The sequence below is a fragment of the Nycticebus coucang genome, chromosome 4 (genome assembly GCF_027406575.1).
Source record: "Nycticebus coucang isolate mNycCou1 chromosome 4, mNycCou1.pri, whole genome shotgun sequence".
Taxonomy (NCBI): domain Eukaryota; kingdom Metazoa; phylum Chordata; class Mammalia; order Primates; family Lorisidae; genus Nycticebus; species Nycticebus coucang.
Window position 1 is genome coordinate 91732731 of NC_069783.1, and position 24964 is coordinate 91757694.

At 47.2% G+C, this 24964-nt stretch overlaps 1 protein-coding gene across 2 annotated transcripts in view; it reads left to right on the forward strand.

The window, feature by feature from the left end:
* Positions 1-24964, forward strand: part of CNNM4 (cyclin and CBS domain divalent metal cation transport mediator 4) — a 47238-nt gene that overhangs the window by 18806 nt on the left and 3468 nt on the right. The window contains exons 2-6 of one of the 2 annotated variants that reach the window (XM_053587378.1): positions 16028-16171; positions 16544-16678; positions 18463-18632; positions 18858-18954; positions 20872-20934. In XM_053587378.1, coding sequence (XP_053443353.1) covers positions 16028-16171; positions 16544-16678; positions 18463-18632; positions 18858-18954; positions 20872-20934 — 609 coding nt within the window. The remainder of the gene's footprint in view (positions 1-16027; positions 16172-16543; positions 16679-18462; positions 18633-18857; positions 18955-20871; positions 20935-24964) is intronic. The other variant, XM_053587379.1, reaches the window with a different exon arrangement.

The following is a 24964-nucleotide window of genomic DNA, read 5'->3' on the forward strand; positions in this document are numbered from 1 at the left end:
TCTGAAATATGATGGTTGGTTTTTAGTGTTAGTCCAAACATTTATTGCATGACTAGAGTAAACCTAACTTAGTGGTATTGTTGCAGGAAGACGAGGCCCAACTGAGAGAAAAAGCACCCGGACACCACGTTTATAAGAGGAAGGGCTTTATTCACCAGCCAGGAGCTTACGGCATAGAAGAATTCCAAATGGCCGCGCTCCCCAATTGGCTTGGTCTTTCCCTTTTTATCAACAGTCAAAAAGTTCCAACCCACAGGTACCCTTCTCATTGGCCAGTTCGAACCAAGCGGGAGATGCTATTCTAGCCCCTACAGAACTACAGGATTTCACAGAACTTGGAAATTTCCAAGTTCCGGGAAGCTAAGTTTACAAATTCCCAAGAGCTGAGTCACCATGGAGAGGATCCTGCAAGTGTATCCCTGTGGTCTCCTTGAGAAGACCTATCCTCCTAGACCTCACCCTTCTCTGGTATCCTTTCTCAGTATCATCCTTTTTATAGGGTGTGATATGCTAATATATTTGTTTAGATTTTTGGGATCTATGTTCATGAAAAGAGAGAGGAAGAAACTGAGGAAGACTTCATAAGATGTTAGGTTTCTTTTAATGGAGGAAAAACAGTTATTTAGTAATTGAGTCTTTTCCTCTATAATTAATATCCCAGTTTAAGCAAGCAAGTTTGAACATACCCAGTACTAGTCCTGCCTGCCACCCTTGCCCCTTCCTCCCTAACTAACACCATAAAGCCTATTACATTATGTTAACTGTTGCTGTAGTTTTTCTCCCTCTTTAGGTTTTGATATTTAGGCCTAGAATGATTTTTAATATTTGTAAACATTTGGAAATGATGTATGATTACCAGGAACCAACTGGAGTTCACCGAGGGAAAAACCATTCTTTTTCATTTCTTTTGTGTGTGTGTAAAGGGTAGAATTACCAGATTAGTTCAGTGGAAGGTTAGTCCCAGACCAAATGTGTCTTGATGTCAGCAAAGTGTTTAGCAGAATTTCCTATTAAATTTTTATGACTAACATGGGATATGTAGGCTCATTAATGATCCAAATTTTAGATTGATTTGCCTGTGGATTGTCAGCTGGTTGCCATGGAAGGGGTGCCTCTTAAGGCATTAAGTGAGCTGAGTCTCTCTACAAGCAATCAAACAAAGATATGATGAGGAAGGGGCTCCTCCTAGGTCAGAGCTGCCAGGGCAGGAGACTGGATGGCTGTGAGCCATGCTTCTAGCTCTGCAGGTCCAAGAGAAAAGGCCCAGAGGCTCCAAAGAAGAGAGGACAAGGTGGAAAGGGAGAAGCAGTTTGCTGGAGGGTCAAACTCAAGAGGAAGCTGATGACTTGCTGGGAGGGCCCTCAGCACTTCCTAGCCACAAGCCTGTGCCTTCTTCAGAGAGATCTTGCTTTCAGAGGCCAGATTATCAGTCAAGTCAGCATCGTCAGGGCAGGACACAATTCACTTTTCTCTCCACTTGATTTTCTTTTGCTGCATCAAATAGCTCAAGTTCTGTGTTTTTCTCCTGCCTTCTGATAGCCCTTGCTTCTTAAACCTGCCATTTTCTGACTCTTTTTTTTTTTTTTTGTAGAGACAGAGTCTCACTGTACCACCCTCGGGTAGAGTGCCGTGGCGTCACGAGGCTCACAGCAACCTCTAACTCTTGGGCTTACGCGATTCTCTTGCCTCAGCCTCCTGAGCAGCTGGGACTACAGGCGCCCGCCACAACGCCCGGCTATTTTTTTTTTGTTGCAGTTTGGCCGGGGCTGGGCTTGAACCCTCCACCCTCGGCATATGGGGCCGGCGCCCCACTCACTGAGCCACAGGCGCCGCCCCATTTTCTGACTCTTGTTTGTTCCTTGATGCCATGCCAAGTCCTTCAAACTGTCCTATAGGACAGATGCATTAGGTCGGAGCTGACTCAATGGATAACTTCAGAAACTAAAAAAGAAAAAACATCCTGCCAAAAGTAAACCCTGTCCTTTGACTCCTGTCTTAAGAACATGGAGATACAGTCCAATATATTTGCACACAAGAATTTTTATATGGAAAAAAAGGGGGAGGAGGGCGGCGCCTGTGGCTCAAGGAGTAGGGCGCTGGTCCCATATGCCGGAGGTGGCGGATTCAAACCCAGCCCCGGCCAAAAACCACAAAAAAAAAAAAAAGAAAAGAAAAAAAGGGGGAGGAGGCATAATTTGAGAGTCCAATGAGGATTAGGACCATGTACATATGTGCACGGTGAAATATTGTGTGCATGTGCACATTCAGTTACTTAAAGTACTTTTCAATGACATGGAAAAATACAAAGAATGTGTGAAGAATTTAAAAAGCAGGGTATAAAACTAAATATGATGATCTAATTTGTGGTAGAAATATTTTATCTATATATATTCATTTTCAAACACCTAACAAAATACACAGTTAATAGGTACTTTTGGAAGGTAGGATTATAAGTGGTCTTAATTTCCTTCCTTCCACTTTTCTTACTGCTATGGAGAAAAATATATAAAAATTAGGTGTAAGGCTGGGCGCAGTGGCTCACGCCTTTAATTCTAGCACTCTGGGAGGCTAGAATTAATCCACTCTGGTGGATTGCTTGAGCTCATGGGTTTGACACCAGCCCGAGCCCAAAGTGAGACCTCCATCTCTATTAAAAATAGAAAAACTGAGCCAAGAGGATCACTTGAGCCCAAAAGTTGGAGGTTGCTGTGAGCTATGACACTTGGCACTTTACCCAGGGTGACAGCTTGAGACTCTCAGAAAAACTTTTTTTAATTAATTAAAAAAAAAAAAATTGGGGAAATTAGCACACCGGATAGTTGATAATCTTATATATATGTGTGTGTGTGTATGTCTCTCTCTCTATATGTATATACACACACACACACACACACACATACATACAGGTTGAGTATCCCTTATCTGATTCTCTTAGGATCAGAGGTGTTTTGGATTTTATTTTTGTTTTTTTGAGACAGAGTCTTATTTTATCGCTTTCGGTAGAGTGCTGTGGTGTCACAGCTCATAGCAATCTCCAACTCCTGGGCTTAGGCAATTCTCTGGCCTCAGCCTCCCGAGTAGCTGGGACTACAGGCACCCGCCACAATGTCCCGCTATTTTTTGTTGCAATTGGGCTGGGTCTGGGTTCGAACCCACCACCCTTGGTAGATGGGGCCAGTGCTCTACCCACTGAGCCACAGGCACCACCTTGGGTTTTTCTTTGTTTTTTAGAGACGCAGTCTCACTTTTTTACCCTTGGTAGAGTATTGTGGCATCACAGCTCACAGCAACCTCCAGCTCCTGGACCCAGGCAATTCTCCTGCCTCAGCTTCTCGAGTAGCCAGGATCCAAGGCGCCCGCCACAATGCCCTGCTATTCTTTGTTCCAGCTTGGTGGGGCCTGAACCCGCCACCTCGGTATATGGGGCTAGTGCCCCACTCACTGAGCCACAGATGTCTCCCTGGATTTTTTTTTTTTTTTCTAATTTTGGAATGTTTACATATGTATGATGAAATATCTTGGGGATAGAAGTCATATCTAAACATGAAATTCATTTATGTTATGTTACATATACGTCTTATACACATAGCCTGAAGGTAATTTTATACAATATTTAAAATAATTTTTTTTTTTTTTATTTTGAGACAGAGTCTCACTTATGTCACCCTTGGTAGAATGCTGTGGCATCATAGCTCACAGCAACCTCAAACTCTTGGGCTTAAGTGATTCTCTTACCTCAGCCTCCCAAGTGGCTGGGACTACAGGCACCGCCTCAATGCCTGGCTATTTTTTGTTGCAGTTGTCATAGTTGTTCAGCAGGCCTGGGCTGGGTTTGAGCCCTCGAGCCTTGGTGTATGTGGCTGGCACCATAACCACTGTGCTATGGGTGCCGAGCCAATATTTAAAATAATTTTATGCATAAAACAGTTTTGACTATGACTTGTCCCATGAGGTCAGGTTGGAATTTTCTACTTAAGGTGTCATGTTAGAGCTCAAACAGTTTTGCATTTTGGAGCATTACAGATTAGGGATGTTTGACCTGTACATGTGTGTATGTATATAAAATATGTATATATTGTTTTTATATATGTATTATTTTTTGAGGTATGGTAATAGTATTGTTTTGCTTTTTAAGAAAGAGTTCTTATCTTTTAGAGGTACATGTTGAAATCTGAAATAGGTGCAGGTAAATTTTACAGATGTTAACAGATAAAATCTGGCCTTTGCTTCAAAATCAGCCAGTAGAGCAAGTTGGAGTAAAGAGGAAACAAGATTGACCACAGGAGCTATTATTACCTCTACTTTTGTATATGTTTGATATGTTTTCCCTAATAAAAGGTTAAAAATCCAGCCTGAGCAAGAGTGAGACACTGTTTCTACTCAAAATACAGAAAATTAGCCAGGCATGGTGGTGTGTGCCTGTAGTCCCAGCTACTGGAGGTGGGGGCTAAGACAGGAGGATTGTTTGAGCCTAGGAGTTTGAGGTTCCCCTGTGAGCTATGATGATGCCACTGCATTCTAGCTGGGATGACAGAGACTGTCTTCAAAAACAATAACAAAACAACAACAACAGTAAAGGTTAAAAAATTGTGACTATTGGCTAATCAAAAACCAAAGGCATGGGCTCAGCACCTGTGGCTCAAGCGGCTAAGGCGCCAGCCACGTACACCTGAGCTGGCGGGTTTGAATCCAGCCCGGGCCTGCCAAACAACAATGACGGCTGCAACCAAAAAATAGCCTGGCATTGTGGTGGGCGCCCGTAGTCCCAGCTACTTGGGAGGTAGAGGCAGGAGAATCACTTGAGCCCAGGAGTTGGAGGTTGCTGTAAGCTGTGATGCCACTGCACTCTACCCAGGGTGATAGCTTGAGGCTCTGTCTCAAAAAAAAAAAAAAAAAAAATCCAAAGGCATGAAGACCTGTCCCCATAGTGAAGGACCATTCTTAGCATCTTTGTCAACAGTTTGTTAACAGCGCCACCCCCTGGGCGCGTCAGTTAAAAGAAGGCCTTTTTTTTTTTTTGAGACAGAGTCTCAAGCTGTTTCCCTGGGTAGAGTGCCATGGCGACATCATAGCCCACAACAACCTCCAATTCTTGGGCTCAAGGGACCCTCTTGCCTCAGTTTTTTGTATTTTTAGTAGAGATGGGGGTCTCACTCAGGCTCAGGCTGGTCTCGAACCCATGAGTTTAAGCAATCCACCTGCCTCAGCCTCCCAGAGTGCTAGGATTACAGGTGTGAGTCACCACAACCAGCCAAAAGAAGGCCATTTGGAATAGGGATTCCATTTCTGTGTCTCAGCCTGGTTGCCCCCTGCAATGTGACTCTCATCATGACTTCTCTGAGCCCGTTTCTCCATGTGAAGAGTGGGGCATACAAGGCCAGACACGGTGGCTTATGCCTGTAATCCTAGAAATCTGGGAGGCTGAGGTGGGTGGATTGCCTGAGCTTACCAATTTAAGACCAGCCTGAGCCAGAGTGAGACCTCATTTCTAAAAATAGCCGGGCATTGCGGTGGGTGCCTGTGGTCCCAGCTACTTGGGAGGCTGAGGCAAGAGAATCTCTTGAGCCCAAGAGTTTGAGGTTGCTGTGAGCTGTTATACTACGACACTCTACTGAGGGCAACATAGTGAGACTCTGTCTCAAAAAAAAAAAAAAAGGGCGGCTCCTGTGGCTCACTTGGTAGGGTACCGGCCCCATATACTAAGGGTGGTGGGTTTAAACCCGGCCCTGGCCAAACTGCAACAAAAAAATAACTGGGCGTTGTGGTGGGCGCCTGTACTCCCAGCTACTCAGGAGGCTGAAGCAAGAGAATCGCCTAAGCCCAGGAGTTGGAGGTTGCTGTGAGCTGTGTGACGCCACAGCACTCTACTGAGGACTGTAAAGTGAGACTCAATCTCTATAAAACAAAACAAAACAAAACAACTGAAGATAATTTCTGTGGGTTGAAGTGTAAAGTGGGACCTCTGCTGGGGAAGGCACTTTGGAGATTTCTGTGAAATTTGCCAATGCACAAACGTTTGGCTTACTAACTCCACATCTGTAAATGCATCGTAATCTCATATGGGTCAAATGTTGGATGTTCAGGGATTTATATTGCAGCATTGTTTGCAGCTAAAAAAAAGATTGGCAGTAATCTGTGTGCCCACCGGCAGGAAGGAGCAGGTTTCATCCACCCTGGCGTATCTAACTAGTGAAGCAAATGGAGCTCTGTGCTCTGGTAACATTTTGGAGAGCAAAAATCAAGAGGCAAAAAGGGCCGGGCGTGGTGGCTCAAGCCTGTAGTCCCAGTGCTGTGGGAGGCCGAGGCGGGTGGATTGCCGGAGCTCAGAGGTTCGAGACCAGTATGACCAGCAGTGAGCCAGAGTAAGACCCCGTCTCTACTGACATCAAAAACAGTGGGACAGAGCATCGCCAGAGGAAGAAGAAAATGAACAAGAAAAAAGAGTACTTCTGCCGCGCCTGTGGCTCAAGGAGTAGGGCGCTGGTCCCATATGCCAGAGGTGGCGGGTTCAAACCCAGCCCCGGCCAAAAAAAAAAAAAAGAGTACTTCAAACGAAGAAGAATGAACAAAGCAAGCTGAAATTAAAAAAAGAAAAAAAGAGGCAAAAAGTGTAGATTGCATTTCTTTTTTTTTTTTTTTTGAGACAGAGTCTCACTATGTTGCCCTCATTAGAGTGCTGTGGCGGCACAGCTCACAGCAACCTCAAATTCTTGTGCTTAAGCAATTCTCTTGCCTCAGCCTCCCAAGTAGCTGGGACTACGAGCACCCGCCACGATGCCTGCCTATTTTTTGGTGGCAGTTTTCACCATTGTTTAGCAGGCCTGGGCCGGGCTTGAACCCACCAGCTTCTGTGTATGTGGCTGACGCTCTATTCACTGAGCTACAGGCGCCAAGCCAGATTGCATTTCTTTTTTTTCTTTTTTTTTTTTTTAATTTAAAAGTTTCTTAATTTAAAAGTTTAAAAAATCGGGTGGCACCTGTGGCTCAAAGGGGTAGGGCGCTGGTCCCATATGCCAGAAGTGGCGGGTTCAAACCCAGCTCCGGCCAAAAACCACAAAAAAAAAATTAAAAATTTAAAAAATCATGGTGTATTGTAGAAACTTTCTTTTCTTAGAGACAGCTTCACTTTGTAGCCTAGGAAGTGCAGTGGCATAATCATAGCTCTTTGTAGCCTTGAACTACATCCTGGCACTCAAGTGAGAGGGCTCGAGTGATCCTCCTGTCTCAACCTCCCAAAGTGCCAGGATTACCTGAGCCACTGTGCCTGGCCGAAAGTTTTGGAAAAATGGCGACTGATTAAGAAATGAAAATCACTCTTATCCCACCATCCAAAATGTGTATATTTTGATGTATTTTTTCCAGTGAGTTGGCTAAAAACTGTGCTGCTCCCTACCACCATGATAAAGTATTCCTACTGTTTCTGATTATAAGAGTAAAAATAAAAAATAATACATGTTGAGTATAAAATGCTTTAAGTAAAAGTGAAAGAAACCGGTAAGCCCTCTTACTATATTGTTTCATAATTTTTTGCTTTATAGAATTGTGAATCATCATCTCTTTTAAGTAAATTTACGTCTAAGTCAGCATTTTTGGTGACTGAAATATTGTTATAAACAACACGGTACATACTCTTCTGGGCACACCTTGCACACTGGCCTAGGCATTTCCTTAGTATTAAGGTGATTTCCTACGAGGGGAAGAAATGGTTGAGTCCAGGGTCTTGCATGTTTTACAGGTTGACACATACTGCCAAAGTTTTGAAGAAAAAATTTAAACTCCCAACAATAATGGGTACTTCTTCTGCTAATACTGAGATACTAATCTCATAAATCTTTGTGAATATGATAGGTGAAAAAATGTTAGTCCAGTTAAAAGCTTTGAATAGTGATAATGAACCACTCAGCTTAATACCTTTCATTGAATAATCTTTCTTCCCCCCTTGATTTAAAATCCTATATTTCTTATATTCAGTAGTCTCAATTTGCTGGAGTTTATTTCTGAACTCTCATTGTTTTTTCTAGTACTGTGTTGTTTTGATCACTATGGTCTTATATTTTGTTTTATATTAAAAACCTGAGTGGCATATCCATTGAATAGCTCCCTTGCTGGTTCTCACCTGGCAGGCTGGCCCTCTCTTTGACAGCTACAATGTTCTTTTCCATGTAATTCTCCCACCCCTGAGGGTGGGAGGACCATAGCCGATTATTAGAAGACCCTATTTGGAACCACCAGTGCTCTCCACCCTTCATGTTAGCTCTGTGGAGCTTCTGGGAATTATCAGCACAACTTGTTTGATAGCCCCTGAGCAGCTGGGGAGCCAGGCTCTCTGTTGCCTCTTGAAGGTGGTACAGTCTCCTTGGCTCTGCCTGCCAGGGTGGCTCCAGAGAGGCAGTGGTCTAGGATGGCTCAGCCAGTACCATGTTTGCTTTCTTGGAGCCTTGCAAACCCAGGGTGTTTTGGAGCAAGTGTGTATGACCTGTGTGTGGAACAAGCATGTAAGCCACTGCAGGCTTCTGGTCTCTGGCCTTTGCCCAGACTGACTGTCCCTCCCTACAGCTGCCTCTCTGGGAGCAACATAGATGAGCTCTGCCTAGAACTAATGGATCAACCCTCCTGAACCTCCAAAGGGTGAGAGGGCCATAGCCGATTATTAGAAGACCCCTATTTGGAACCACCAAATAGGGTTCTTCTACTCTGGCTGGCTCCTCTCCTAGCCTGGCTCTGCCTTCTTGCTGGGATGGCCATCACTCCTCCTGCTGGTTGAGGTCAGAACTATTCATAGCCAGCTTAATCCTGCCTGAGCTTGGGTGAAGGGAGGAAGGATGAGGGGATCGCCAGGCTAGGAGAGGAAGGTGCAGACCATGGCTCAAGGCTGCAACTTCCAGTCATCCTGGCCTGCACCTCTCCCATGGGAGGGCCTGAGAAGGCCATCCTGGGCACCTGGGAGCTCAGGGACTGGAACTTGCAGGAAGACTCATCAAGAAAGACACAGAGGATTTCTTTTTGGGTAGTGGGAAGCCCTTGCCTGATCTGGGGCCTCTGGTACTTTCCCTGAGAAAAGGCAGCTTAGAACTGGTGAGTAGGGCCCTCTTGAGGCCCCATGGACTTTGTAACCCAGCACCTAATAATGTTTTTCATATGGCCTTTGAGGAGCTGTAAAGTCTTTTTTTATGGTAAGGAGGAGAACTCAGCAGTTTGCTAAAATTGGGTATTGTGCAGGGCAAGGGACTGTCCTTTCTGTATCCAGCAAAAGGTATAGAGCACTGTAGTGGCCAGGCCCTGCTGGGAGAGGTTGGGGTTGAGGGGTGAGGCAATGAGAGCTGATGGGGGTGCCAGGGCTAACAAAGGATATGAGGGCAGAAGGATAAAGAAGTGTTGGGGAGGCTGTAGGGCAGGAAGGGTAGGGGGGAATTGATAGTGCCTGGTCCTCTGGCTCCTTAGCCCTTGGTTTATGACCAGTACCAGGTGGGAAGGGGCCATAATGGGGGCTGAGGCTAGCTGCCTGTGGTCTGCCACCCTTTGGGATTTTGGAGGCCTCACATGCTGTTTGACTGCAGAGGGAAAGGTCCCACCTGGTGGATAGAGGTTGGCAAAGGGTAGAATGGGCCTGTTCATGCCAGGCAAGGCTCAGAGGAGACAGAGGGGATGGCCAGGGCTGAGCACTTCCTTCGCTGGGTCCCTCTCAGCCAACTTGCTTGCCCCTTTCCAGCAGGGTTTGGATATAGAAAGGCTCAGAAACACCAGAGTCCCAGAGGAAGCAATATTAGAGTTGTTTTTTTTTTTTTTTTTGAGACAGAGTTTCACTCTGTTGCCCTGGTGTCATAGCTCATAGCAACCTTAAACTCTTGGGATCAAGCAATCCTTTTGCCTCAGCTTCCCAGGGCGCCGCCCTGTATTTAAATTCTTGAGGCAATGACTGACCCTCTAGCCCAGGCGTCCTCAAACTGTGGCCCGCGGGCCACATGAAGCAGTGTGAATTGTATTTATTCCCGTTTTGTTTTTTACTTCAAAATAAGGTATGTGCAGTGTGCATAGGAATTTGTTCATAGTTTTTGTTGTTTTTTTTTAAACTATAGTCCGGCCCTCCAACGGTCTGAGGGACAGTGAATTGGCCCCCTGTTTAAAAAGTTGAGGATGTCTGTTCTAGCCTGCTCTAGCCATTCAGTGGTCGCCTGAGGACGCCTGCTCTAGCCATTCAGTGGTCAGGCAAGTGTGGCCCCTGAGGTCATGAACACTGGGAGAGCTGTGTCCTGGAAGCCCAAGGCAGGAAGATTTTCCAGGAGAAAAGAGTGACTCTTGGTCAACAGTCACCTGAGAATAAGACCCCACATTGGAGGTCAATAATGACCTTGACTGGAGTTTCTCTGGCCAGGGAAAGGGAAGGTTCTGCCAGAACAAAAAGTTGGCCCTGAAAACAATGTAACCTAAACATTTGAACCATCATATTAATTTGAAATTAAAAAAAAAAAAAATGGGGGCGGCGCCTGTGGCTCAGTCGGTAAGGCGCCGGCCCCATATACCGAGGGTGGCGGGTTCAAACCCGGCCCCGGCCAAAAACTGCAACCAAAAAATAGCTGGGCGTTGTGGCAGGCGCCTGTAGTCCCAGCTACTCGGGAGGCTGAGGCAAGAGAATCGCTTAAGCCCAGGAGTTGGAGGTTGCTGTGAGCTGTGTGAGGCCACGGCACTCTACCAAGGGCCATAAAGTGAGACTCGGTCTCTACAAAAAAAAAAAAAAAAAAAAAAATGGAAAAAAGGGTAAATCTTTTCAAAATTAAAATTATACTAAAGACATCATTTTTTTTTTCGAGACAAACTAACGCCCTGGGTAGAGTGCCGGGGCATCATAGCTCACAGCAACCTCAAACTCTTGGGCTTAAGCTATTCTCTTGCCTCAGCCTCCTAAGTAGTGGGACTATAGGCGGCCGCCTATCTAGCTTTTGTTGTAGTTGTCATTGTTGTTTGGTGGGCCCAGACTGGATGTGAACCCTCCAGCTCCAGTGTACGTGGCTGGCGCCTTATCTGCTAAGCTACAGGCGCCAAGCCTAAAGACATAAATTATTATTCTAGTGTATAATTAGAATCACAAGCACTATCATTATGCAAATGTTAAGTTATCTCAATTTATACTAAGCATAATAAATAAAACTAAAAGTACAGTTATAAAATTGAAAAAAGAAAAAGTTGTCCCCTCTGGCAGACAAATTAGAAAAAGGCAAATACAGCCCAGGGACCCATGCTGGCCCAGCAGAGGATGATTGGCCCTTTAGCCTGGAGTCTCTATAAGGGATTCCACCTGGCTAGTCATCAGCAAGGCCAATGCCTGAAGCTGTTGCTCACAGAGCAGGGGTAAAGCCTGTGCCCCAGGGTGGCACACCTACAAGGTGTCTGACGTGTAGGTGCTGCCACCAGAGGGCACCCACATGCACTAGTGGATCCTACAAACAAAGGGGTTTCAGGCGGCAGGTGGCAAGAGTGGCGCCTAGATCCTGCTCCAGGAATCAGCTCATTATTTAGAGACAGAGTCTCACTTTGTCTCCCTGGTAGAGTGCTTTGATGTCATAGCTCACAGCAACCTCAGACTCCTGGGCTCAAGCAATTTTCTTTTTTTTTTTTTTTTTTGGCCGGGGCTGGATATGAACCCGCCACCTCTGGCATATGGGACCAGCGCCCTACTCCTTGAGCCACAGGCACCGCCCACAAGCAATTTTCTTGTTCAGCCTCCTGAGTAGCTGAGATTATAGGTGCCCACCACAACACTTAGCTGTTTTTAGAGGCGGGGGGTGTGGGGGGGGGGGAGATGTCTTGCTCTAGCTCAGGCTGGTCTCGAATTTGTGAGCTCAGGCGATCCACCCACCTTGGCCTCCTAGAGTACTGAGATTACAGTGTGAGCCACCACGCCCAGCCCAGTTTCTGCCCTTTAGAGAAGTGCTAGATTTTCCCTGCAAAGCCCAGTGCACCTGTGACATTTGTTGGCTGGGATTTGGTCCCAGCCTCTGGGGCAATTAGGGGTTTCAGTGGGGAGGATGTTTTCTGACTTCTTAGAGCAGTGGTTCTCAACCTTCCTAATGCTGCGACCCTTTAATACAGCTCCTCACGTTGTAGTGATCCCCAGTCATAAAATTATTTTCGTTGCTACTTCATGAAAATAATTCTATGGTTGGTGGTCACCACAATGTGAGGAACTGTATTAAAGGGTCGCAGCATTAGGAAGGTTGAGAACCACTGTTTTAGAGTATGAGCAAGGAGCTGCACACTGAGCCATGTCCAAAGACACAGTCCTATTCTCTGCTCACTATAGATTCTCACCAGTTTCCTTTTGTTCCCCTTAATTTTGTTTTCCCCCCTAATTTTTTCTCAGTTTTAAAACTTTTTTATAGACTGGTGTGGTGGCTCACACCTATAATCCTAACACTCTGGGAGGCTGAGATGGGCGGATTGCCTGAGCTCACGGGTTGGAGACCAGCCTGAGCAAGAGCGAGCGATACCCCATCTCTAAAAATAGCCAGGTGGGCTATTGTGGCAGGTGCCTGTAGTCTCAGCTACTTTGGAAGCTGAAGCAAAAGAATCGCTTGAGCTGGCTCAGCACCTAAGGCTCAAGCAGATAAGGCGCCAGCCACATACACCTGAGCTGGCGGGTTCAAATCCAGCCCGGGCCCACCAAACAACAATGATGGCTGCAACCAAAAAAAATAGCTGGGCGTTGTGGCTGGCGCCTGTAGTCCCAGCTGCTTGGGAGGCAGAGGCATGAGAATCACTTGAGCCCAAGAGGTTGTTGTGAGTTATGACGCCATGGCACTCTACTGAGGGTGACAAAATGAGACTGTGTCTCAAACAAAAAAAGAAAAAACAAAAACACCTTTTTTTATAAAAGTCAAACATGCCCATCAAATGGAACAGTATAAAAGGTACAGAGAAAGGGAAAATAGGGCTCCTCCCTCAACTACAAATATCCCCCAAAGTGACTACTCTTACTTCTTCCAGATACTTCCAGGGCAGTTCAAGCCCACAGACACCCCTCTGTTTTCTGCATAGGTGGTGGCACCAAACATTCTGTCCTGGGACTTGTTCTTCCACAAATAGTGTATCTTGGGCTTCGTTCCACATTTTGTCCGTCCAGCTCTGCCACATCCTCCTGGAGCAGGCTTAGCTGCTGTTGAGTGCCTGTGCCCTGTTGCTATTGATTCAGGTTGTTTCTGGTTTGGGGCTGTTGAAAACAACGTTGCCACGAACCCCCTTGCTTTTGTGGTTTTCTGCTTTTGTGAAGGTTGTGTCTTCATGGCTAAGTTCCTAAAAATGGAACTTCTGAGTCTAAGGTTAGGGACCCATAACTTTGAGACATCCTACCCAGTCAGCCTCTTCCTTTCACCTAGTCACCAACCAGAGTGTGTGTGAGGGCCTGTTTATCTCCCCCACCCCAAAACACTAGGAACTACCAGGCTTTTTATTTTATTTATTTATTTTTTTGGAGACAGTCTCAAGCTGTTGCCCTGGGTAGAGTGCCATGCCCTCATAGCTCACAGCAAGGTCCAACTGAGGCTCAAGCAATCCTCTTGCCTCAGTTTTCTATTTTTAGTAGGGATGGGTGTAGCAGCCTGCATAGCCTATGGCTAGGAGTGAGTTATAAGAAATACCTGTATAGCTCAATAATGGAACACCTTGGTGGAAAGGGCATGGAGAAGGATTTGGCTCTCCTAACAAGCATGAGAGCTCGCGAGATGTGAGCATTGGTGAATTGGCAGTCTCTACACCTGTGGTATTGAGAGGCACGAGATCAGCCTTATATTGGGCTGGAGAAGAAGGCAGTCAGGAGTGTGCGCATTCTATCACGATCCACTTACTCTGACTCTGTCGCTTCTCCTGTCTGCAGAATGCCAGTGTGGGTGTCTCTCTGCTGAAGATCACTAAGTTCTGCTAAAGACTAAGATGTATCTTTCTAAGAAGACAGCTTTACTCTCTCAAAGACTCTCTCTCTCTCTCCCCCTTCATCTAAAGTAAATAGCCCTCAGGCACCTAAGAGCAATTCTTCCTAAGTGAGATAACAGCATAGCGGTCCAGTTGGGAACCTAATTAAGCCAAGGCCAGAGACCTACCAGTCCCAGGCCCTGATAAGTGGTGTCCACAAAGGGACCCTGACAGACGGGGTCTCCCTTTTGCTTAAGCTGGTCTCGAACTCGTGAACTCAAGCAGTCCACCTGCCTCGGCCTCCCAGAGTGCTAGGATTACAGGCTGAGCCACTGTGCCCAGCCCCTACCAGGCTTTTTAGAGAGTACCAGTCTAGAAGGTATACAGGTTGAGCAAATTTGAAATGCTCTAAAATGGTGCTCAAAGGAAATGCTTATTATTATTATTTATTTATTTTTTGGAGACAGAGTCTCATTTTGTCACCCTGGGTAGTGTGCCGTAGTGTCATAGCTCACAGCAACCTCAAACTCTTGGACTGAAGTCATCTTCTTGCCTCAGTTTTTTTTCATTTTTAGTAGAGATGGGGTCTTACTCTTGTTCAGGGTGGTCTTGATCTCCTGAGCTCAAGCAGTCTACCCAACTGGACCTCCCATAGTGCTAGGATTACAGGTGTGAGCCACTGTGCCCAGCTAGGAAATGCTCATTAGAACACTTTAGATATTGAATTTTTAGATTTGCAGTGCTCAACCATGTATTCTGCACATATTCCAAAATCCAAAAAAATCCCAAGCCCAGAACATTTCTGGTCTCGAGCATTTCACATAAGCCATACTTGACCTGTAAAAGCTTCCTTGCTTTAACTATCATCCCTGTTTGGTGACATAGTTTATCTGGCTACTCAGGCCCAGAGGAAAGACCCGTGGGTCCTGGCCCCAATCAGCTGCTATCCTATAAAATGATCTTGGCAGATCATTTGTACTTAGTAGCTTGTCTCTAGAAAGATGCTAAGGAATTTTGAGTCAAGTCCAACCACAGTTGTCTTGCCACCTGTAGTGGGAAATATGGTATCACAGTGCCTGGCATGTGTGTGAAAACGTTCACAAAAACAGGGCTCCCTCTTATCACATGGAATATACTATGATAATTTTTACTTTAGAAACCTACCATTCTCTCTATTCTCCTAAGAGGCCCCCAGGAATTCAGGGCTGGGGAATTTTTTGTGGCCTTAAAGACCTAGAAAACATCCTCTAGCAATGGTATTCAGTCTTCAGCAGAAGGCCATGTGGTTTGGGTTCTGTAGGGGAAGACATTTAAGAGACCCTGACTTGACCTCACAGATCTTGGTGGTGGTGGTGGGGCTTTTCCCCTTAGGCTATTTTAAATCTGTGTCCCAGATTTAAATGGGACACACAGCTCCATTCAGCCTATAGTGTGGGACAAGCCCTTCTTAGCTGTCCCCCTGTTGTTGCTGGCTGGGACTGGGTACAACAAAAGGGTGGGCACCTCAAAAGAGGGCCTAGGAAATCCTGCCATCCCACAAAGCTTTGTGGAGGGTCCTGCCTCACTCCCTGCCTCCAGACTTTCTCTCTTGCTTTGAGTTGGAGGGATCTCTAATTATAGTCTCTGCTCCCCCTAATCATAGTAGGCAGTTTCCCAGCCCCTGGGTATCTGCAGGGGAGGCTGACCAAGAGAGCAGTGTGGAGTGTAAATGTGCCCCCAACCCCGCTGCCATGGAGTAGGGGGCAGCCTTGGACCCTCTGTATCAAGGAGCCCTGTGGCACATACCTGTCCCCCACCAAGGCCTCACTGTGCCTTTATTAGTATGGATTTTTCCTCTCCCCCAGAGTATGAGAAGCTCCTGATAAAACAGCACAAGGCAGGGCCTTGCCCTTTTCATGCTATTTATGTAAGTGTCCTTAATGAAATGCCTTTAAAAGTACTTTTGGTTTTCCTTCTCATGAAAACAATATATGTTTGCAGTAGAAACTTCAGAAAATATGGAAAAGGGAAAAACCACCATGACCCCACCCAGTGACTCATGACCTTAGATGTGTTCTTATTTTGGTGGAGGGAGCCTTATCCCTGGCCCTGTGTTCTCATCTGACTCATCGCATTGTCCTCACAGGGAAGTCCCACCTGGCAATTGTGCAGAAGGTGAACAATGAGGGCGAGGGCGACCCCTTCTATGAGGTCCTGGGCCTGGTCACCCTGGAGGATGTCATCGAGGAGATCATCAAGTCTGAGATCCTGGACGAGTCGGACAGGTTCAGTGAGTTCAGCCCTCTCCACAGGCCCGAACATCTCTTTTCTGCTGGGATCTGAAATCTGGTGTCCCTCATTGGAAAGGCCATTGGGCAGGGGGACACAGGGGTTCCTAGTACTCTATGGGCCGTTGACCAGGTGCCCTACTCTGGCCAGGGTGAGAAGGAGCATGTTGCTGCAAGCAGTGAGAGGAAGCCACCATTCCCCTGCTCCCCCATCTCCCTGGCTTCCTCCTGCCTTGGCATCAACACAGGCCCCTGCCTGGCCAAAGCCTGCTGCTCCTGTGTGGGACTAGAGGGGGCTGGAGAGTAGGAGTTGGATGAGCAGGTCTCAGTCTCTTCCTGAGTCCTCAGGGGACTCCATTTTCTTCCTCTGGCAGCTGACAACCGAAGCCGGAAACGGGTGGCTCAGAAGAACAAGCGGGACTTCTCAGCCTTCAAGGATACTGACAGTGAACTCAAAGTGAAAATTTCCCCTCAGCTCCTTCTGGCTGCTCATCGCTTCCTGGCCACAGGTAAGAAGATGAGGAGGACCTTCCTGTGTTGTTGGAAATACAGTCATGGATGGAGAAGGCCTGGGCTCCATCCCCACCCCCGCCTGGAGATGAGCCGCCAGGCATCTCCTACATTCCCAGGGCTCTCCCTGCAAGTTGTCTGCTGCGAATGGGCTGCCACTGCCAACATCTGAGAAGCATCAGAGTTAGTCCCTGGGCTTGCCAGGCCCATCAGGGCTTATGGAGTAGGAAGGAAAGTGGCCGGTCCTCCCGCTGTAGGCCTGCAATATAGCATATACCCCTCGCCTGCTCACCCACTCTGAAGAGCCTGTGTGCAGCTCTGTTCTCATCCCTTTCGGCTGTTCCTCTACCTATGTGTGCTGGTTTCTATAGGAATTTCCCTCTAGATTAGTGACATTTCTCTCTTCACCCCTGATTCATAGCTCCCATGGGGTCTGGGTGACATATTAGATAACACCTACTTATTTCATGCTCTCCCCACCAATTCTTCTCCCTTCCCACCCCTCACTTTTTTTTTTTTTTTGAGACACAGTCTCACTATGTTGCTTGTAGAGTACCATCATAGCTCACAGCAACCTCCAACTCTTGGGCTTAAGCGATTCTTTTGTTTCAGCCTCCCAGTAGCTGGGACTACGGGCGCCCGTCAAAATGCCCAGCTATTTGTTTTTTGGTTGTAGTTGTCATAGTTGTTTGGCAGGCCCAGGCTGGGTTTGAACCTGCCAGCTCCGGTGCATGTGGCTGGCGCCCTAGCTGCTGAGCTACAGGCGCTGAGCCCCCACCCCTTACTTGTTAATGGTGCCATAATTCCTTCTCCTTTACTTTTCCTGCTGGTAATGATAATAATTATAATGGCATTTATTCAGAGTTTTACACATGGTATCCCATTTACTTCGAACCACCTTATGAAGTCTTTTTCCTCAGACAGGGTCTTGCTTTGTCATCCAAACTGGAGTGAGGTAGCCTGATCTTAGCTCACTGAAGCCTTGCATGCCTGGGCTCAAGTGATCCTCCCACCTCAACCTCCAGAGTGGCCGGAACTCCAGGATCAAGCCACCTTGCTTGGCTAATTTTTACTTTTTTTTTGAGGCAGAGTCTCACTTTGTCACCCTTGATAGAGTGCCATGGCGTCATAGCTCACAGAACCTCAAACTCTTGGGCTCATGTGATTCTCTTGCCTCAGGCTCCCGAGTAGCTAGGACTACAGGCACCAGCTATAACATCACCTATTTTTAGAGACGGGGTCTTGCTTTGGCTCAAGCTGGTCTTGAACCAGTGAGCTCAAGCAATCCACTTGCCTCAGCCTCTTAAGTGCTGGGATTACAGGTGTAAGCCACTGTGCCTGGCCTTTAAAATTTTTTCGTAGAGACAGAGTCTCCCTATGTTGTCTAGCTTGGTGTTGAACTCCTAGCCTAGACTTAATCTATCATCCTGCTTGGCCTCCCAAAGTGCTAGGATTATAGGCGTGAGCCACTGTGCCTGCCTCCCACCCTTTGAAGTTTTTATCCCTGTTTTATAGATGAGGAAACTGAAATACAGGTTAAGTAATTTGCCCAAGGTCATGCACTGTTTCTGCAAGAGCCACTGTTCCAGCCTGGGCAGGCAGACAGACTCTGACCAGACAGAAGTCATGTGTGCTCCCTTCCCAGTGAGGCGCAGAACCTGCAGGCCTGGGCAGGGAGAGAGCACAGAGTGGCTGCTGCAGTTTGGGTGCAGGCACAGCAGTGACTGAGCTGGAGGGCCACCCAGCCTGGCTCAGTGTGAATCTATCCTCTCTTCTTTTGCAGAGGTCCCCCAGTTTAGCCCCTCTCTGATATCAGAGAAAATCCTACTGCGGCTGCTCAAGTACCCAGATGTCATTCAGGAACTCAAATTTGATGAGCACAACAAGTACCTCGCCCTCCATTACCTGTACACCCGAAATAAGCCTGCTGACTACTTCATCCTCATCCTGCAGGTGGGCACCACTGGTGTTGGGCCTGGTGGGCTGTGCCCTTGCCCCTCCTATACCACATCACCTCCGATCCCTGCTTGCCTGCAAGGCCCACCCTCCCCCATACCCACAGGTCAGGGCTCTGTGCTCCTCCCGCTCCACCTTCCCATTCCTTCCTGACTTCTCCCTCCTGTCTTGTCCCTTGTTTTCCCCTCTATTTGTGTTTTCCTTGTCACTCTGTGCTTCCAGGGGAAGGTGGAGGTGGAGGCAGGGAAGGAGAACATGAAGTTTGAGACGGGCGCCTTCTCCTACTACGGGACCATGGCCCTGACCTCTGTCTCCTCTGGTGAGTAGAGCTGGGCTGGGTCTGCGCTACTCTCTGGCCCACTAGCAGCCAGGGAGGCATCGCTTGACACCTAGATTTGCAGGTAGTCCTGGAGGCTAACAACCAGGTGGCTTGGGGCATAGGGAGGCTGGTGAGGCCTGAGGAAGTAGCTAGGAAGAACATAGTGGCCTGCCCCTTTGGACAGGGCCCAGGGGATAGAAGGGAAGAGATGAGGGGAATTTTGAGCAAAGACCTAGGGGCAGTGGAAGGCATGTTCTGAGGGGGTGAGACCAGCCTGTGGGGAAGGAGGACTGTGGGGAGGAGGGGTATATGTCAGGAGCCCCAGGAAGTAGATGACTTTTGGCTGTGATAGGATGTGAGAAGTGGTCAATAGCCTTGGAGCAGAGGAAAGCATGGCAAGAGCAGAATGGAGCAGCAGGGCAAGTGCTAGGGGCTTTCACTGACACAGATGGAGAGTTAGAGGCAGGTGGAATGGGCTGCAGGGTACTGCTCGTGAGGGCTGGGATGGAGAATCCAAGTGTCCAAAGTACCCATGGTTGGGAACCAGGCCAAGGCCTGTGTGCCAGGGTGGGCTGCAGATGGGTTTGTATTTTGTACTCAGCCACCACCTTTCTATGCTTAGAGGTCAGCGCTAATAGAACAAAGGACCTTGAGAGCAGACAAAGAGGATGGGGCACCCTTCTATGAATATTATGGAGGGTTTAGGGAAGGACTTCTCTGGCTGCCCCAGTACTCTCTCCAGTTCTGGGTGGCTTAAGGCTTCCCTGTCAGAGGTGCTTTGTGGCTGGGGTACAAGGCCCAAGTCACCCAGCTCAACCCCTCACTCCATGAGAGCCCTCTGACCTTGGAGTGGGGTCCTGGGTTGCTACAAGTGGAAAGCGAAAGTCTATTTTGGTGCTAGGGAATGCGTTCTTGTGGAGTGTGCGCGCAACTCCTAGAGGACCTCTGTGCTATATCTGTCACTGTTCTTTGGCAAAAATGACCCTGGGGGCCAGAGTATCCGTAAATATTGACACTATCCACTGTATCCTCTGTCCCTACAGCAGGATGAACCGGGTATCACAGGCACCCGGAGCAGGGCAGACAAGGCTCCAGAGCAGTGGTTCTCAACCTTCCTAATGCCGTGGCCCTTTAATACAGTTCCTGTGGGTTGCGACCCACAGGTTGAGAATGGCTGCTCCAGAGCTTGGCTCCAGAGCAGGTGGGCCCTGCCTGGAAAACTTGGGCCTGGCTGGGTGCGGTAGCTCACACCTGTAATCCTAGCACTCTGGGAGGCCGAGGCCGGTGGATTGCCTAAGCTTACAGGTTTGAGACCAGCCTGAGCAAGAGTGAGACCCTGTCTCTAAAAATAGCCAGGCCTTGGGGCAGGCACCTGTAGTCCCAGCTACGTGGGAGGCTAAGACAAGAGAATCGCTTGAGCCCAAGAGTTTGAGGTTGCTGTGGGCTGTGATGCCATAGCACTCTACCAAGAGCAACAAGTGAGACTCTGTCTCAAAAAGCAAAAAAAGAAAACTCGGGCCTGGAGAGGATTTGCCTGCCCCTTCCACTTGCTGCCTCTCATCCGTCCAGGTTGGGCAAATCTTGCTGAGAATGGCATGCAACTCTGGGAGACTTTCCCCAGGCTCTCTTTCTGCATGTATGCCTTAGAGGCCAGGCAGAGTCCTGGGCTCTGTCCTTTGACCATAGGCCCTCAGATCCCACTTGCAGTGGCCAGAAAGGAGGTAAGATGACAGGGCATACTTGGCCAGCTTCTGTTCTTTGCCGCCCAGGGCTTGGTGGTCTGCCCTAAGTGTTTCCCATGTCCCTTTCTCCACTGCTCCCCTTCTCTGCCTGGCCCCCATCAGGCCTGCCTCTGTCCCTGTGGCTCCATGGCTTGCCGTCTCCACATATCACTGATCTTCTCCTCTTTTGCTCCAGTGCCTTCAACCCAGGCCGGGTGTCCGCCTGGCAAGCGGAACTCCCTGCTTTCCTGGCTCACAGGTAACATGGCATGGCTGAAGTTCGCACTGCCACCTGTCGCCTGAGCCTGCACATTACAGCTGCATTAACCACTCCCAACAGCTTCTAGGGGCATATCACCAGGTCACATATGTGGGCCAGCCTGACTTGGAGTGGCTCTGCATGGCCGAGGGCCCAATTACTGAGCAGCTTTGGCCAAGTCCTGAGAACACACACCCGTAGAGACACACACACACAGAGTATAGGCTGGGAATAGAGAGTTGCTCCTAGTCTGGCCAAGGGTGAGCTGGCTAGTTCACTGCCCTCCACAGCCTGGGGAATATGGAGCCTCACTGGACAACACCCCCTTGCTCCAGGCTCTTGGCAGGATGACCTGCCATCTCATTAGCTTTCTCTAGAAAACTTCACAGGTCTTGCTTCCCATTCACCTGCTTTTGTCTGTGTGCCCAGGGCAGGCAGCAGCATGGCATTTAGGAGTGTGGCCCCAGGATCAGACCATCCATTTGAGTGGCATCTCTACAATTACTAGCTAAATGATATGTCTCCGTCTCAGTTTCTTCATCTGTGAAATGGGAATGATGCATGTACTCACTTCATAGAGTAGCTAGAGAGTAAGTGAGAGAATTGATGTAAAGTATTTAGTTAGAGCTCAGTTTTTATTTCTGTTTTTTCTTGATTACAACTAAAATGTGACCAGAAGGGAGGTCTGCCCTAATCAGAAAGTCTTTCTGAGGAGGCCAGATGCACGCCATGTGCTGTTTCTGGCCTTGGGGCTCCTGCCTCAGGAGCGTGAGGCACAGCATGGGCCAGACCTACTAGGTTTGAGATTGCACAGAGGGGATAGGATGTGCTGGTTATGCCATCAGCTTGTCACCTGGGCTGTCAGGTTAGCAGCAATTGTGAGCATCTTGGAGCCCTTGAGCCTCAACAGCCTCAAACTTCAGTCAGTTGTTTCCCATTTTATATTTATATAGTTGGGCTTTTTCCTTCTTAACTGTTCCAAAGCACCCTTTGCTGTTTTGACCCTCTGTTTAAAAATGAATAAATAGATGAAACAGTAACTTAGAAGAAATCACTTCCTGTCCCTTTCCAGCCCCACCCCATGTGACCTTGGCCTTCCTCCCCTGTTCTGCACTTGCTCCTATCTCATGGGTGGCCAGTTTATGCCTCATAGTTGAAATCCTGATGTTTTTATTTACCACGAGAACAGAGATGATTTGCCCTAAACTTCCTAGTCAGAGCCCTATGGTGTCCCACAGAGTAGGTGTACCTTTGTTTCTTATTTCTCCACTTTATCCATATTCATGGGGGTCTTTATTATAAATAATACCATGATTGGCTCGGTGCCTATAGTTCAGCGAGTAGGGTGCCAGCCACATTACCCCGAGGCTGGCGGGTTTGAGCCCAGCCCAGGTCTGCTAAACAATGACAACTCCAACCAAAAATAGCTGGGCGTATGGCAGGCGCCTGTAGTCCTAGCTACTCGGGAGGCTGAGGCAAGAGAATCACTTAAGCCCAAGAATTTGAGGTTGCTATGAGCTGTGACGCCAAGAGTGACACTCTATCTCAAATAAATAAATAATACTGTGATATAAATCTCTTCATGTAAAAATCTTTTTCTGTGTTTAAGATTATGTCCTTGGGCAGCGCCTATAGCTCAAAGGAGTAGGGCTCCAGCCAGCCCTATATACTGGAGTCGGCAGGTTCAAACCCAGTCCCGGCCAAAAACTGCAAAAAAAAAAAAAAAAAAAAGATTATGTCCTTAGGATATTCTTTCAGGTATAGAATTAACAGGTGAAAACCCCCTAGATTTTAAAAAAATATTTGTTTTGTTTTGTTTTGTTTCTTTTTTGAGACAGATTCTCAGGCTGTAGAGTGCTGTGACGTCACAGCTCACAGCAACCTCAAACCCTTAGGCTTAAGTGATTCTCTTGCCTCAGCCTCCCAAGTAGCTGGGACTATAGGCACCCGCCACAACACCCAGCTATTTTTTTTGTTGCAGTTGTCACTGTTGTTTTAGCTGGCCTGGGTTGGGTTTGAACCCACCAGCCTTGGTGTATGTGGCTGGCGCCCTACCCACTGAGCTACAGGTGCCGCCTGTTATTTTGTTTTAATCATAAAAGTAATATAGCTTATTTGGGAAATTAGGAAAATATAAAGAGGTCTTGGGTAAAACAAAAAGCACCATAATTTCACAGAAAAAAAAAACATTTTGGTGTATTTTTTCGAAGACCTCCTTTTTTAGCAGGTCATGTCATTAATTTGTGTTGGTTTTAATTTTTTTTTTTTTTTTGAGACAGAGTCTCAGTTTGTCAGCCTCGGTAGAGGCATCATTGCTCACAGTAACTACAAACTCTTGGGCACAGGTGATTTTCTTGCCTCAGCCTGTGAGTAGCTGAGACAACAGGTGCCTGCCACAACAGTCTTAGAGACAGAGTCCTGCTTTTGTTCAGCTGGTCTTGAACTCCTGAGTTCAAGCAATCTAGAGTACTAGGATTATAGGTGTGAGCCACCACACCCAGCATGCTGGTTTTAAATTCAGTTCCTATTTGTAAGGATCAGTAAGCATTAATTGAAAGCATTCTATCATTCATGTAATTAATATGAAATGTTAAGTAATGTCCCTAATATTTTTTTTTTCCAGAACTTAACCAGAGGTATTACTTAAGTTACTTAGATACTTGCACAGGATCAACTAGTGATCCTCTGAGTGCCCCCTGTTCCTGTGTAGGCGGTGCCACAACCTACTTACACAATAGTCAGACTATAATTTCCTAGTTTAGAAATGAAAACCAAAGCTTTAATTAAGTGCAAGGTAGGGTATTACTCAGTCCAGCTTCACAGTTAAAAGCTGTGTTAGTCTTTGTGTCACTCGATTCAGTATGTTTGCTCTCTTCACTTGGTGATTTGTTAGAATAGCTAACTTAGTAGTTAGCTTAAATCAGCTTAGTTCAATTCCTGTTTAAAACAAGGCTGCATGACTTCACAATTAACTTCCTTTTTTTTTTTGCAGTTTTGGCTGGGGCGGGTTACCCCTAGTATATGGGGCCAGCGCCCTACTCCTTGAGCCACAGGCACCACCCCACGATTAACTTCTTTGTGCCTTTCATGGTTTTCTAAGTGTTCTCCAAAGTAAGAGTTAATGATGTGTAATAACACAGTGTAGTTCCTTCTTCAAAATAAGGAGCCCATTCCTTCCTGGCTGGACGTGATGAGGACCATTTCCTGGATAGGGAAGCTTGTGCTGCCTCTAGTGGCAGAAAATGGCACTGCTTCATGTGGGGGACCCTGGGTCCTGTATAGGAACCTGCTCCCCCCTCCCCTTTCCAGGTGTTGGGGTGCGGACAGAAAGGGGCAGGACTATGTTTCACACTGAGCAGGTCATCTGCAGAACACGCTTTTGACCCCCTAAGAGCATGTTAAAATATGACAAGGCATCACCTGTGAGGTGGGTATATAGTTGCAGTGAGAGAGCACAAACTATATATTTTTCCCTTTCTTAAGTAATTTTTATTTTAAAGTCTATAGTTGGCTGGGCATAGTGGCTTATGCCTATAATCCTAAAACTTTGGGAGGCCAAGGTGGATGGATTTCTTGAGCTCAGGAGTTCGGGACCAGGCTGAGCAAGAGTGAGACCCCATCTCTGCTAAAAATAGAAAAACTAGGCAGGTGTTGTGGGTGGTGTGGTGGGCACCTACAGCCCCAATTACTTGGGAGGCTGAGGCAAGAGAATTGCTTAAGCCCAAGAGTTTGAGGTTGCTGTGAACTATGATGCCACAGCACTCTACCCAGGGTGACAGAGTGAGACTCAGTCTCAAAAACAAACAAACAAACAAAAAAACAATATAGCATTATGTCACTTGTCCTAAGTGGATAAGAGATAAGGACAGCAGCTTGTTTGTTTTGCTTAGGGTGATCATTGTGTTGCTTGACTGATCAGTTGGGAAAACAAGAAGTTTTGTAGCCATAAGCTTTCTGTGTCTTTGGCTTTTATCTTCTGGTTGTTTTGTTTTGATAGGCTTTTTAATGCATTTTGCATGACACCTGTAAA